Below are 15919 nucleotides of genomic sequence, written 5' to 3' on the forward strand. Positions count from 1 at the left end.
AAATGATACAAAATTATTATTTTTTAAATAGTTATATAATTTCTCTTCTTAGTTAAGTTGTAGCCCATGACTTCATTTTCTGTTTGTAGATTGTACAACGCAAAGGTTCCAGATGAAGATGCAAGAGATTCAAGTGGTTGAACAAGTATCAATTGCAACTTTATCCATGTTATCTACTAAGGTTAACTTTGTGTTGTTAGAACACAGACCATTTCACTACAATGCACATCAATGGTCCTTGTTATGGCCTCACTGGAGCTGAGACAAATGACAGTACTGAACTTTAACTTGAAACATGGGCTATAATTGTTATTTCCAGAGCAACTCTATCTGAGCAATAAACTTGTTCTCACACCATGCGGGGCTAATTGGGCGCCTAAGCGAAAAGATTTTCTCCATTTCTGCTAACCTGGATCCCTCATTAGGATTTAGGATCCATTGTCAAATGTGGATTCAGAGAGAGAGAGAGAGAGAGAGAGAGAGAGGGGGGGGGGGGGGGGTTGGTTGGAATACAAAGAAATGCTCCTATCTACAAAAAGAGCAATAACAATAGAATAGATTTTTTTGTACAATATATTATGCATCAACCCTATTTATTTACATAATGGCTTAAATGCCATTCATTTGACCTCACAACATAATACATTGCCGAGCCATTCTCGAGCTATCACCTTCAGTTGTCGTTTGGCAAATAGACGTACAACACGAGAGTACAAGAATGATGTCACCTCAAAAAAAAAAATTTATCTGGGTTTCATCATGCCAAAGGCCTACAAACATACAAAAGCAGGACGAATTTCCACTTATTATGTGCAATGCTATGGAAGAAGACCTAAAAGTTAACTGTTCAAGATTTAAACAAATGCAATCTATGCGTACCTTGATTGTCCATGTTGCATTACTATCAATTTAAGCTGATAAGAAACTGTGGAACCGTTGTACTCTTTCCTCATCACGACACAAAATGCCTCTAGATGAATTTCTTCTATTCCTTCTAGGTCGGAAGAAGAAATCCTCTGTGTCAAGAACATAGGAGATCTGCCACAAGATACTTTGATGAAGATAAAACCAGCAAAAACAAACTAAACATACATGCATAAAGTTTGTGGCACATAACCACCTGCAATTCACTTGCACCTAGTGATCATTTCAAAGTAAGCATAACAAAGCAATGCAAATTTAGAAAAAGAGCAAGAGCAAACATGTAGAATATATAAGAAACAGACTTTATCATCTATACAATTTCCATGTAGATACCTTTGATGAATTGCAAGCTATCTTACATTCCAAACCATTAACTGCATTGACACCTTCCATGGCTTCGCATAAAGCAGAAGATTCATCTGGGCCTGCATATGCTCGCTTGTTCCTGCAATTATCAACAATAAGCTACAAGTTACACCTACTTGAAGCATATGTAAGCTTCTTCCTGCAAATAAGCCTTACAAGTTACACCCTATCATGGCCTCATAAAAAAATAAATAAATAAATAAAAAGCTACACCCTATCTAATCATCAAGATTTCCAAAACCATCTTGAAATCAAATTGAAGGAAAAGAATAAAAAAGAGATCCCATGTAATACAAGCATGAACAGGAATTATTCTCAACACACCCTGAACCTATTGTGTATACTCAGACCAAAGAGGATATCAAGTACCAATCATATGCTAAGTATTTTCCTTTTTGTCCCTTTTTTTTGGAGGGGGGTTGAAGGTTGGAAAAAGACTCGACAGAATAAATGATTTAAAACCACTGCTTCAAAAGACTATTGACCAAAAAAAGAAAAAAGCATTATGTTGGTGGATCCTAGACAATGTATAAATATGCCATGCGCCAAGTAATCTCATTTGGAACAAAGAAAACATACATTACTGAAGTACATATATAGGAATTGCAAGATTACTACCTTTGCAGTAGAATGCCACGTGGCTCCCCACGTAGCTCCTTTTTCCCAGGAAAGATGGACAAATAATCATTCTGCAGATAAGCTGCAAAATTAGGATCCATAGAAACTGCAAACACCTCAGGCTTTTGACTCACACTGTCCATCAGCTGGATGGACAATCGGGAGGTGGCAGGGGACTGCATAAGGGATAAAAAAATAGATCACATATTGGCAAAATATGATCTATCAAAGAAAGCATATATAGGACAAAGGACTTACACATTCCAAACGATATATGTTTTCCTCATGAAGGATGACACGTGCATTTTCATAATATACAGAATCAATCAACTTCCCAGGTTTCCGGGATTTTTCATAGTCATATAATTGAAGAAGCTTATTGTCTATCTCATCAGCTGCAACAGTTTGAAGCTGCAGGGAGAACCACAATTCAGAACCTTTGCTGAAAAGCAAGGAATGAGCAAGTGAAAAGAGATGTAACGAAACCTGTTTGACTAATTTATAGATTAACTTGTCCAATGTGAATAAAACATATGACTGGTTTCCAATGATAGCTCGACATTCATCCTCAAACTTTGCATTATCTGCAGATCCGTCAAGCAAACTGTACAGTGCACTCATAAATCTGCAAAATAAATGTACCAAAATTGTTATGCATAAGCATTTATGATTTGAATAAAACTAAAGATGCAGCATTAGAGTACCTAGCATAGAGATCTGGAGAACCAGTATCCTTCGAAGTTTTCCATTTCAATTCAGCACCCGTTGAATTCATTTTTGCTGATAAAATTCTTTCATATAAAATCTGACAAATTCAAAGGTAGGTTGTCTTAATTACACTGAAAATATAACCATACATAATTACCAACCTTAAGCGAAAATGTTTTCTTACTTGTTGAAGCCTAAAAAGTACATAAAAATCATCATTTCCATAGAAAACTCGAGAATCTTTTCTTTCCTTTTCAAGAAAAGCTGCTGGCACATGTTTTGCGAGAGGCTTCACAGACAAAAGGAACCGTTCTGACAATGGCAACAAGCCATCCCCTCCACCAACATGTCCATCAACCATGCCCTCAGCCTCACCTTCACTCTCAGCCTTACCATCAGCTTCATCATGCTCTGCATCTTCCTCCTCTTCATGCTCATCTCTGGAGCACTCATCACCACCGGACTCACTGCCTGAGACATCTTCACCAGCCTCAGAAACATTTTCACTATCTTCGTCATCAGCATCCGCATCATGTTCTCCTCCAGCATCCTGACAATTCATCTGCTCTCCTTTCCCGGCTTGATATTGCCTGCTTTGCTTTGCCTTGGGCATAGACAGCTCACCAGAGCCTCCATAGACAACAAAGTTATCCTCCTCAAAATCACCATTAGGTGATAACTCACCCTCTTCTTTTTCAATTTTAGAGGGTCTTGCAAATGCTTCGTGACATCCGTTAACATTACTACCTTCTGTAATCACGCCATTTGCCAATAAACTTGGTTTGGCAGCGTCACCTCCCTGAAGCACCAAAGAGATGCATATTAATATATTATTATCAATAATATCCCCTTAAAACCTCAAGGGAGGAAAAAATATGAATTAATGTGTTATCTACTCTAGCTGTGATAAACAGAAATTGAAAATTGCCAAAGGAAAGCTCAAACGGGAGAGCTTCCTAAAGATCACACATAAGTTTAAAGGATCCATGAAATCAACTGTGAAGTACAAAGGGGGTAAATTAAATTTTCCACCCTAAACTTTCACCCCATTTACAATGTCCTCCCAAACTATCAATTTGCTCAATTAACACAATTTGAGAGAATTGTATCAATATACCCCCTACCATCAAAATTGAGAGTTAAATTAAGAGGGAAATCAAGGTTTTCCATTGCGCAACCAATGCAGACAATTTCATAATCACACCCAGACAATTTCATAATCACACCCAATTTTCACATCATTTAATACCCAATTTAGAATGCAGGGGGCAAATGGGTACAATTCTTTCAAATTGGGGTGTCAATCAAGCAAATTGATATTCAGCTTCCTTCCAAATTACCATCATAAGACAATGAGGATTCATATTCCACATGAACATATTGCCAAAACTGTAAAATCATACCTCAGATGAAGGTATAGAACCAGCATTAGCCTTAGATACAAGGTCTTCTTGACTAGCAGTGTGACTAGGTCTGGGTGGAGCTGCAACCGAGCCTTGAAATTCACAATAAAAAAATAAAAACTCAGTATCAGCGTAATTAAAATCCACCAAAAGAGAAGATTGTATAACTAGGCCAACTCAATCAAATAGCAAAGTTGAGAGAAGGATACAAATTGAAGTAAGCCCTAATACAGACCTGAAGTTGCTTCCAAGCTGGTTTTGCCATGACTGATCTCTGGACTAAGTCTGGGTGGAGCTACAACCCAACCTTGAAATTCATCCCAAAAAAAAAAATACTCAGTATCAGCATGATTTAAAATCCACCAAAAGAGAAGATCATAAAGATAACTAGGCCAACTCAATCAAATAGCTAAGCTGAGAGAAGGATACAAATTGTGGAAGTAAGCCCTAATACAAACCTGAAGTCGCTTCCAAGCTAGTTTTTCCATGACTGATCTCTGGACTAGGTCTGGGTGGAGCTGCAACCCAGCCTTGAAATTCATCAAAAAAATAAAAACTCAGTATCAGCATGATTAAATTCCACCAAAAGAGAAGACCATAAAGATAACTAGGCCAACTCAATCTAATAGCTAAGCTGGGAGAAGGATACAAAGTGTGGAAGTAAGTCCTAATACAGACCTGAATTCGCTTCCAAGCTGGTTTTGCCATGACTGATCTCTGCCCCAGTAGCAAATGATGCATTGGATTGGGCAAATCGTTCACCAGAGGCAGCTTGTATGCTACAAATTGTATCATCTCTACATGCATGATCTACGTTAAGAAATTTACTTTCTTTAGATACAGTGTCCCCATTTTCCATAGTCCTACAAGAATTTGCTAGTTCAGGTGAGGTATTCTCATCCTCATTACTAGCAGCTTTTGGTTGCTGAGAATTCATTACAATAGGACCACCACTGGGACTTCCATCACTTTCTCTTACGATTGATACAGTACAATTCATAGCACGACACTTAGTTTTTCCAACATCTTCAGTACTTTCTGTTTTATGAGATTGAGAAGGAACACCTAACATTGGCTCTAAGAAGGTCATCCAAAGTCTCATAACTTTATTCACCTGTTCTTTGGTTGAGCAAACCTCTTCACATGAATATTGGACAAGTTTATACAAGTCTTCATGAATGCTGATATCGGAGTAATCAAATTCCAGATGTGGAATTACAGGTTGCCTATTCCCAGCAGCAATAGCCAGAAGAATATCATCCTCTTTTTGCTTTGTCTCCTTCAAATCCTTGATCTCAGCCACCAAAGCTGTGTATTAAAAAGAAGGAACCATTAGAATAGGAGTTGATAAACAATAGTAAGAATATGTAACAAACATGAGTTTCACTATAATAATGTAACATTTGCAATGGACGACATCTTAAAATTAAAACCCACTTACATTTTGTGCTCAAGTTCTTTGAATCCTGTTGCTTGAAATAGAAGCTGCGGTGATCAAGTGACTTGTAGTGGTTTTTTGCATAGATTTCAGCCCAAACCTTGTTGAAATCAGAGCGGCACCTTGTCCACTCCTCTTGTTTCTGCTTTAGGCGAGTTAATATGACAGGTAGTGCAACAGTTGGATTTTTTCGTAAAATATCCAACACATCAAGTCCATGATCACCGTATAAACGTTCAATACACCTTAAATTTAAAGCTGCAATGATGAGCAAGTGGGGGGGGGGGGGAAGAAGATAGTCAGAAAGAAAGAAAAAAACCATAAAACTCAAAAAACTGGAAGTAAAAAATATTAAGTCTTGAAATTTTATTGGTCAATGCTAAGCTAGTAAATACCAACCAGTGAAGTTGTCTTCAATATGGAAAGGAGTCTCCAGATTGACTTTATTTTCATTGATGCTGTTCAACAATTCCTCTGCACGCTTGGTAGCTGAGCTGACAGACTCTAACAGCATATCCAGCTCAAATCTAAATTTAACAACCAATTAAACAAATAAGCCCCATCATTACATGCCAAAGTCGAAAAAAAAATTTATCAAGCTCCACTCTAGAGAAGGTCAAAAACAATCTCATAATTGCAAATAGCTAATAATGCATTAAAAAGAAAATGGAATATTCAGTAAAGAACTACATCAGATCTCAAAACCTTATCTTTATACTCCAGCTCAACTAGATTAACATGTAAGCGCCATAAAAGTCAAATGAAGATATAAAGAAACACACAAAAAAGCTTATTAAATTATAAATTAACAAATAGCAAGAAAATTCACAACTGATGAAGACTCCTATCAAGCCTTTTACCTATCATCTTCACATCTGAATAGACTTTCTTCATACTGATTTCTACGCATATGTTTAAAAGAATAGTCCTCACTTCCAGAAGTCACTGATACCCAGTTATCATTCAATACTTGTGCACCAAGATCTGACCTCTGGCTTGCTAAAGGTATTGGATACTGCAAGTGACAGACACCAAATAATAAAACATCATCAAAGAATTAATTGAAAATATCTACAGAAAACCATATATACAAAATAAAAATAAAAATTAAAAAAATTAAAAAAAAACTCACATCGTCTGGCAGAAGCCTATAGCTGGGAGTACAACGTTCACAATTAGAGAGGTCAAGCTCTTGAATGGATTTAAACATATACTTTTCCCTGAATCTTTCCTTTTCTTTAGCTCCATCAATTTCACGCTTCTGCTCTTTATCTTTGTCCTCTACCTTCAGCGATCTAGAAGAATGTCCATCACTGCACACTGATTCTGCAACCAACAGGTTAATTACATAAGATTTAACAGAAAACAAAAGAAAACTAATAAACATCTGGAAAAATCATCCAGCAGGTTAAATTAAGTCCTGTAAAAGATATAGATATATATATATATCTGTATTAAAAATGTGTCAAGAGATTAATAATATCTACAATTCTATGTGAAAGAAAAAATGAAAGAATGTGTCATTTTACGTACTTTTATTAAAAACACCAGCAAGAAACCCATCTGTAACAGAAATACTCATCAGAAACAACCTAATGGATAAAGAACCAAGGGAAAAGAACTTAACAGATAGCAATAATCAACAATTACCTATATTCTCACAGCGCTCAACGAAATCATTAAACCCGTGCATAAGATCCGGATATTTTCCAAGTAAATCAGTCACCTGAAATGAGCATAATTTGAAACAACACGACTTTAAATGAGTGGCAATAGCATTTGCCATTAAATAGTAGCAGCAAAGGTCAATTTATCATATTACAAACTAGGAGGATTGTGGACAGCAGATGTTTCAACAATCAAGCTTTAACACCTATACAGAACATTTCCCAACAGTTTGGCCCAAAGAAAGCTAGTGTCTACATATATACACTGGAAAAACAAGTGATAACTTTAGTTCTGAAACGCAACTAGAGAATACTAGATATATAAGATTGATCTTCTACTCTGTTTCTCAATTACAATTAATTCCAGTATATACCAACTGTAGTTTCTTGAGGCCTTTGAGCAAAAGATAATCCGAACTTTGGTATAACCACTGATGCAAAATCTTTTTTATAACTCTGATGAACCACTATATTTTCATTAAAAGGTAGTGGTCCACTATAAACTGAGAAATGCAAAGAGCAAAAGACAGAGAAATAAGTCATAAATATGATGCTTTACAAGTTTGATATACCATGCTATTAAATATTATGTGATTTTCTATGAAAGATGTACATGTTATTGAGAGGGTAGAACATTCTCATAGGTTTCTGCATTTTTTATGCCCGCTATAGTGATAAAGACATTTAAAATATTTCAGCAAAAGATATTCTCACAGTAATTCAAGGATTAGATAGATGAATTCCATTGTTTTAATCAGAACTCCCTAGAAGTACCAAGATATAACTGACTGCCTGCCGAGCAAAACATCCTATTTCTAAATAAAACTAAGACTTTTCGCCAAAAACACTTACGACGTTATTAAAAAAAAAAAAAATTCCTACACTAACAAAAAAAATTATTCAAGCGGTAAGAAACTCATATAAAATTAAGAAACTATGACATATTGAGTGAGATTGTGCTTTACATGTGTTGATTAAGCCACTAAGACACTTCCAAGCAATTTTACAGAATTGATAAACATCCCTTTTATATAAGTAGAACTGACAAACATCCTTATGCTTCATCACTTAAAAAAATTTCAATTTTATAGAACTAAAATCAAACACTAAATTGTAGCATATACTATAATTAACCAAACTGGCAATAGAAGTATAGAGTTTGCAGATGATCAACATGTGCCTAAAGATGGGCTCTACATGACCTCAAGTATGGAATAATTGCAAAAATGGTATAAGACATACCAGATTTTGTAAATCATTCCGTTTAATAATTCCACGACTGTAAATATCAAGGCACTTCAAGAATGTCTGGTAGTCATCTGAACTGCCCAACTTCTCCTTAACTTTTTCAAAGAAAACGAAGCCTTCATTGCACATGCCTGGCATATAAAGAAAGAAACCAGAAAATCATTAAACTGACATACATACATTATATATATACACACACAACTAAAAACCAATTTTGAAGGAACAACTGGTCTGATTCTGCAAAATGATAATCTTTTTTTAACAGAAGGCATGGCAGGGGATGTTTCTTACTACACAAGTTTTTTTTTTAATAAGTGTCTAAAAGATAATTAACATTGACAAACAAACCCTATGTTACCAAAGACAATCTAGTAAAACAATATATATCACAAACATATCACATCATTTTTTTTGGGGGTTAAAACAATATCATGTGATATGTAACAAAATGATAACTTCCTCTTCAAGTAAAAAGCCAGAAAGAATAAACTATACAATCCATATATAAAGCATATATAGATGGGCATTTTTATTTGTGATGGCTCAATCAAACAGCACTGTTGACTCACTCTTTAAGGTATCTTTGTCATCATATGAAGCCAAAGTTGCATTCACTCCAAAACCTTCAACTTTCCTTGCAGATTTTCTTTTGTCAGGTAAACGCTGCAAGTTGAAGTCCCTATTGTCGTCGTGATCAGGTTCTCTGTCATCCTGATCACGGCTTCTCCTATCCCTGTTGTCCTTTTCAACACGTTTCCTCTGCTCCTTGTGCATTTTCACCATTCCTTTGTCATCGTCCAGCTCAGGGTGGTCAAGATTAAGATCACGATCAGCACTCGTGACAATCCTATCCCGCCGGATACGATTCTGAAAGAAATAGATTTATTTGCTCACCATTAAGAATCGACTGAAAAGAATACAAAGATGAAATGTACAAGGCATTAAAAATTAACCTTTTCAACGTGCCGTGATGCTGGCATGGCAGAGCTACGCTGAAACGAGTTCCGTGGAAAAGAAGCATGCTGTGCTGAAACAGATGCTGCTTCTGGAAGAAATTTTGTGAACTCATCAAGCAAATCTGAATGCTCTTCAAAAAGAATGGAAACCTGAAATTGAAAAACATAAACCACTAAGAATACTGAAAATTACATTAACAAGAAAACTTTCCAATTAAACAAGAGCAGAGAAACAAACAGAGCCACAACATATATTTACCTCACTGTAGACCTCATTTATGTCCTTGTGCTCCTTCCGGTACATATTCAAAATGTCTAAGAATGATTTATAAACACGTTCATCATTTTGAAAGCGTTTCTGTAGGAACAAAGGTCATCATTAAACCACAAGGACCAACATTTGCAACTGAAATTCAACATGACAAAAAAATATTTTCACCTTTATTTTGTTCACAAAGCTTATAGCTTCTTGAAATTCAATCGCCTTCTTTTGTGGAGCAGCCTCATCATCATCAAGGGTTATTTCATACCCCTTTGGCAAGAAGGTGTTAAACCCGAAAATCAAGTTATTATGCCCTTTAAATAATTCCTTCACTCTGGCAATGACGCCAACGGTATCAGTTCTGCAAAAACAAACAATGGAAAAAACTGTTAACATTTAGATGCAATGTTGCATTAATCCAAGACAAAAACCTCTTACATGCAATGTGTACCTTTGGGCCTTAAAATCTTTCATGACCTCGAGGAACATGTCATATTTTTCTTTTTGGTCTTGAAACATCTCCTTCACCTCCTTGAGATAGGATAAGGCATCATTTGTTGTTAGCTTCTGCGAGGGAACACCAAGACCACTACCTCCTCCTCCTCCTCCTCCTCCACCTCCTCCTCCACCACCACCACCACCACCACCTCCTCCTCCTCCTCCTCCACCACCTGGTGGAACTTGGGATTGCCCAAAGCTTCACACCCACAAATACATATATTCAAGAAATATTAGTATAACCATTCATTAACATCTATAGCACATATATTCCATAAACAAAACATATTCAAACTATCTAAAAAGTTTATAACTTTCTGCTGATACTCAACCAATTCCAACATCAAAAATAATAATTCTTAACAATTAATCCCCAAAAGGACAAATTCCAAGCTTTTGTTTCTCTCAATTCACTTCAAAGACTCTCTAACAAAACTTCCCCAAAAAATAACATCCAATTACAAGAAACAAGCAGAACCCATTACAATACCAACCCACAAGAGCATGATTCAAAATCCAAACCACAGTACAGAAAGAAAACCCATATCTCTCTTCCCTCACAAAAACCCCAGATAGATAATTTCAGCAAAATCCCATCATGCAAACTAACAACACAACCACCAAAAATACAAACACATACCTACCCTCACACACGAAACATTTTTTTCAAGCAAACCAAACAGAACTTAAAACGAATCAAAGGAATTCTACCCAAGAGCGTATAGAGAAAGAAACTCACGAGTCTCCACGCGAAGAACCAAACGGCCGCTTGAATTGCGAAGAGCTACCAAACACGTCATCTCGTAACCTCTTCATCTTCGAACTAATCTACCAGGAAAAAACACAAAGAACCCAGAAAAAATTACAAAGAAACTAAGCAAATAAACAAAGCAATTTTGAAAACAAAAGTAAAAAAAACCAACAAAACAAAAACTCACAGCTCTCAGGCTCAGAGGTTAGAGTAAACAGATCTCTACAAGAGCCTGATCGCCTACAAAGAACGAAGATGAGAAAATAGTTTTTTTCCTTTTCACGTTGGCGAATTGTACAGGAAAGATTTATATAAATAAATATATATGCGTGAGTTTGTGTATGTGTTTTTGAGAGAGAGAGAGACAGAGAGAGAGAGAAATATAAAGGGAAGGTGAGGAAATTTATGTGTTAGAATGAAAAAAAGGTTATGGTCTTGGTTTTTGGTTATTGGGTTCGTGAGAGAAGTCGAGTCAAGATGGATTCGGACCCATGGTTTTTGTACATACTGCCTGAAGTGGGTTTTAGTTCAAAGAGATTCGGATCCATGTTTTTTTTCTTTTCTTTTTTTTTGGTTTTTTTTTTTCCTTTTTTTTACATGGTTAAATTGTTGTGTTATATACTGAATAATTTCTTTTTGTACTGATGTTTTATACATTTATGGTTGCGGTGTAAAAATCAGAAGTAAAATGGGGTGTACGAAATAATATCTCGTTATTCAAAAGTATGGTATGTTGTTAAGTTATAAAATAGTTGGTATAGATGTCAAAATTGGAATTAGTGTTCATTTAAGAGTAACACGCGGAAGTATGGAACATGGCAACTCAAGGCATAAGACCTCTAGCAAAATAAAAATTGGTAATTGAGTTAGCTATATTATCAACTGAAATGAGATATACAAGAATCATTAAATACATTATTGAGATAGGAAATTACTAATAATTTGAAAGCTTTACATTCTAGTTATATTAATTAATAATATACTAGTTTTTTTTATACATGTTAAAATCATAATTAGGGTTAATGTATATTCTTCTATTTATCTTTTAATGACAATTAATTTCAATTACTAAAGACACTAAGAAAATGCATCTTGGAATTTAAGGTGAATAAGAGAATATTATTTGTACGAGCCTAATATAATGTTATAAACAAAAGTATTTTGGACAAAAAAAGTTTACATTAAATATGATGCCATATTTTGCATATCAAATTTTATGGTAACATTGGATATGATTTATTGTCTAGTTGTCTTCATTGAATAGCTATATATCATTTTGGTATGAAAATGTGTCAATAGAAGCATTTTTTTTTTATGAATAAATAATATGATTTCATAGTTAGTTTACAGATACGTGTTAGTTCCAATGGTATGGTCGGTAATACTATTAAAGTGGGAATTTCCAACACAATAATAGAGAAAAAAAAAATCTAACATAACCAACTTAACGTAAAGTTTATTTCTTACTACAAATTGGTGAAGCAACATCATCTACCAAGTGGGGGTTATTGCGTGATTGAGGATGTACCATATTATGGTGGAATCACTCATTACTATTATGCACTAACAATACAAAGGGGGGTTATTGCGTGATTGAGGATGTACCATATTATGGTAGAATCACCCATTACTATTATGCTAACAATACAAAGCTTTGAAAATACCTAGAAAATTGAAGAAAAAAAAAAGTACGGGGTAAGGATAAGGCAGTGATATTTGTTTATATACATATATTTAGATGACAGTATTAAAAAATTTTCATCCTATCCTAAAAAGTTGTAATTATTTTTCAAAGCTAAAAAAAACTTGTTCAATTTTGGACTCCATAGTCCATAGAAATATTCCTCCAAAAAAAAAAAAGTCCATTGTATTACTTAACATTACTTGTGGAGTAAGTCTTTAAATCTTTTAACATAAATAGTATTCTCTTTATAAAATTGTATTCTCGACTGTATCCACTCAAGGTCGTTGAAGTTTAGGAAGTTAAGTGGGCTATGGGAGCAAACTATTGATGACAAATGTTACAATTGAACATAGAAAGGGATGCTCTAACTGTGTTGCAAGATGTGAGCCATTCAAAGAATAACCCAAGTTGTAGAAAACATATAGGATCAAGTCAAAATGGCAAGCCTTTCTTTTACTTTCCTTTAAGTGGGTGAATAGATAAATAAACCAAGTTGCACATGAATTAACCAAATGAATGTGGTCTTTGGTTTTTTGAGATTGCTGTATCTTCATCTTTCTTTTAATAGAAATCATTTTCTTGAAGGAAAAAAAAATCCTTTGTTTAATCAGTTAAGTAAAGTTAAGTTGTTAACCACCCCCACCAGGTGAGTTGGGCTAACGCTATATTAGTAGAAGGCTTGGATTGTTAACTTTGAACTAAGAGCAAGTCTAATGAGACCAATTGGGATTTTGTTTTTTAATCCCAATTGGGCTTAAACTTGTCACAATTCAGAACTGCAATATTTGATTTTCTTTGGGCCTATAGCCCATTAGCCAGCTTAAAAGTTAGTACTATGAATCCCAATAAAGCAGCTGTGTGGAGATTGCTCAACTAGATCTAGAAGTACCAGCCCATTTACTCATCGGACCGTATGAAGCAAAAGTACAAACTCTTGTTCCGCATAAAAAAACTGAAAAGCAAAGTACAAAAACATCTGTTCATGTGATTGTGTTTATACCTACATGCTTAGAGTTGTAATTTTATTTTCCTAAGTTGAATTGTAATTTGCCGTTTGTATATTATTATGAACAATACTAGACTTTTTTTTCCCCTCTTCTTCTGAAAGTTGTAAAATTTGATTAAATAATATAACTGTTACATAGTTCTACCATTAACACTACATATATTATGTATTTGTAAGTGGTTAGAATATTTTGAGGGGTATTTGAGAGAACCATGGGCAGCGCCACCTTAAGACTAGGGTGGTCCCATGACTATCCTGATCTGAAATTTTTTTTATATATATAATAATTTAAAATTTTTTATTTGTCTACCTTTCAAAAAAAAATTGAAAACACCCTCAATTTTTTTATGCTAATAAAATTGAATTTTGCTCCATAATTTGTTCTACATTCAATAGATGAATGATTGCTTGGTAGTGTACATTGAAAGAGATGTAGTTTGTAACATTGATAATGAGACTATCATGCAACGATTTCAAAATATGAAAACTCATAGAAAGCAATTATAAATTTTATGTATTTGCGTGTTTTTTTTATTGTTGTTGCTGTTAATATATGAATTTCTCTTTTTATTAGATTTTATAATTTATGTTTTTTAAGAAAAATCCTGAGAAAAATTTCAAGAATCACCACTGGAGAGAACCTATCACAAAAGAAAAATCTAACCAGTCCTACACTTGCACAAAATAAGCATGGCATCCCTAATAGGGGTGGCAATGAGCACTCTAAAGCTCAAGTTAGTATCCAAGAAAAAGGCTTTACAAAAAGGTGTGAGTCTTTGGCTTTGAACTTGTATCCCTATAAGAAGGTGGTAGTCGGGTATTTATACCCCTAATAGGCATGTGATTGGCCCGTGGAATACATCATTGACTTCCTATGTCGTTTTCGGTTGATGTGAGAAGTTCTTGCCCATCTTGTTGGCCTTGGTGCTTGCAGAGTGGTTGGGACTTCTATCGGGGGACAATCCACGTTGCATTAAATGCTAAAAGGGTTACTGAGTGTAATAAATGCGATATTGACTTATTTAACCCCTTGATCGGCTTTGTAAAGACTCAACTATAATGGCCATGGTGAACAATGTATTGAGGCAATTAAAGTAAATAGATCTCTAGTGGTAAACAATGTATTGAGACGATTAGAGTAAATAGATCTCTACAAGAGCTTGATCGCCTACAACGAACAAAGATGAGAACATAGTTTTTCCCTTTCACATTAGATAATTGTACAGGAAAGATTTATATATGCGTGTGTTTGTGTATGTGTTATTCAGAGAGAGAGAGAGAGAGAGAGAGAGAGAGAGAGAGAGAGAGAGAGAGAGAGAGAGAGAGAGAGAGAGAGAGAGAGAGAGAGAGAGAGAGAGAGAGAGAGAGAGAGAGAGAGAGAGAGAGAGAACTATCAATTTTCAGGTCAACTCAAGGCCTAAGACCTCCAGTAAAAAGAAAACTACCAACTTAAAATTCCCAATTTTTTTTTTAAAAGCTCAATCTCAATAATTGAGTTAGCTATATTATCAGCTGAAAATAAGATATACAAGAATCATTAAATACTAGATTGAGATGAAAAATTACCAATTAAATATAAAAATGCTCTATTTAAAATTACTACCTTAGACCTAAAATTGTATTAAGCTAGCTTTGGTATGGAATAATTTCTCTTTTATATTGATATATTATATTTCGGTTATGTTAATAAATAGTTTTTATAAATGTTAAAATTAGAGATTAGAGTAAACATATCTCTACAAGTGCTTGATCGCCTACAAAGAACAAAGATGAGAAAATAAATTTTCCTTCTCATGTTGGCGAATTGTACAGGAAAGATCTTTATATATATAAAAAAGAGAAGGTGAGGAAATCCATGGGTTAGAAACTTGGAATGAAAAAAGCTTATGGTTTTGGTTTTGGTTTTGGTTATTGGGTTCGTGAGACAAGTTGAGTCAAGAGGGATTTGGACCCATGGTTTTTGTAAATACTGCCTGAAGTGGGTTTTAGTTCAAAGAGCTAGATTCGGATCCATGTTTTTTTTTTTTTTTTGGTTTTTTACATGATTATATTATTGTGTGATATTGGGTGTACTGAATAATTTCTTTTTGTACTGATGTTTTATACATTTTTAGTTGGGTTAATAAATAGAGTTTATGTATATTAAAATTAGAATCAGGATTAAATGTATGGAATAATATCTTGTTGCTCGAAAGTATAGTTTGTCGTTAGGTTAGAAAATAATTGGTATATATGTCAAAATTGGAATTAGTGTTATTTAAGGAGTAATATGCCGAAAGTATGGAACATAGGCAACTAAAGACATCAGGCCTCTGGTAAAAAGAAAACTAATAATTGAGTTAGTCATATTATCAACTGAAAATGAGATATACAAAATCATTAAATACTTT

At 34.6% G+C, this 15919-nt stretch overlaps 1 protein-coding gene across 3 annotated transcripts; it reads right to left on the bottom strand.

Moving 5' to 3' along the window:
• Positions 1-530: 530 nt before the first annotated feature.
• LOC142611403 (paired amphipathic helix protein Sin3-like 2) lies at positions 531-11160 on the bottom strand. Of its 3 annotated transcripts, none has more exons than XM_075783525.1 (26): positions 11027-11160; positions 10828-10916; positions 10042-10287; positions 9768-9951; positions 9588-9686; positions 9326-9478; positions 8942-9239; positions 8367-8503; positions 7108-7183; positions 6991-7020; positions 6590-6783; positions 6318-6472; positions 5857-5984; positions 5461-5715; positions 4698-5327; positions 4478-4549; positions 4255-4326; positions 4020-4111; positions 2801-3415; positions 2613-2713; positions 2395-2533; positions 2167-2319; positions 1909-2084; positions 1258-1369; positions 880-1038; positions 531-770 (listed from the first exon to the last, which is right to left on the bottom strand). In XM_075783525.1, exons 2-25 carry the CDS (start codon positions 10902-10904, stop codon positions 910-912), a joined length of 4323 nt encoding a protein of 1440 aa, XP_075639640.1. In that variant the 5' UTR covers positions 10905-10916; positions 11027-11160; the 3' UTR covers positions 531-770; positions 880-909. The 3 variants fall into 3 exon arrangements, with proteins under 3 accessions (XP_075639640.1, XP_075639647.1, XP_075639654.1); XM_075783532.1 differs by having other exon boundaries at positions 10828-10911; positions 11027-11158; XM_075783539.1 differs by lacking the exon at positions 6991-7020.
• Between the last annotated feature and the right edge of the window lie 4759 nt (positions 11161-15919).

This window comes from Castanea sativa, chromosome 1 (assembly GCF_040712315.1).
Source record: "Castanea sativa cultivar Marrone di Chiusa Pesio chromosome 1, ASM4071231v1".
NCBI classification, from domain to species: domain Eukaryota; kingdom Viridiplantae; phylum Streptophyta; class Magnoliopsida; order Fagales; family Fagaceae; genus Castanea; species Castanea sativa.

Bases quoted from the DNA above. Each gene is read 5' to 3' on its own strand.
- LOC142611403 (XM_075783525.1), bottom strand. From the start codon at position 10,904: ATGAAGAGGTTACGAGATGACGTGTTTGGTAGCTCTTCGCAATTCAAG. The intron at 9,479-9,587 runs GTAAATATATGT...TTTCAATTTCAG, and splicing joins TAAATGAGGTCTACAGTGAG to GTTTCCATTCTTTTTGAAGA. The intron at 1,039-1,257 runs GTATCTACATGG...ATCTTGTGGCAG, and splicing joins TAGCTTGCAATTCATCAAAG to ATCTCCTATGTTCTTGACAC.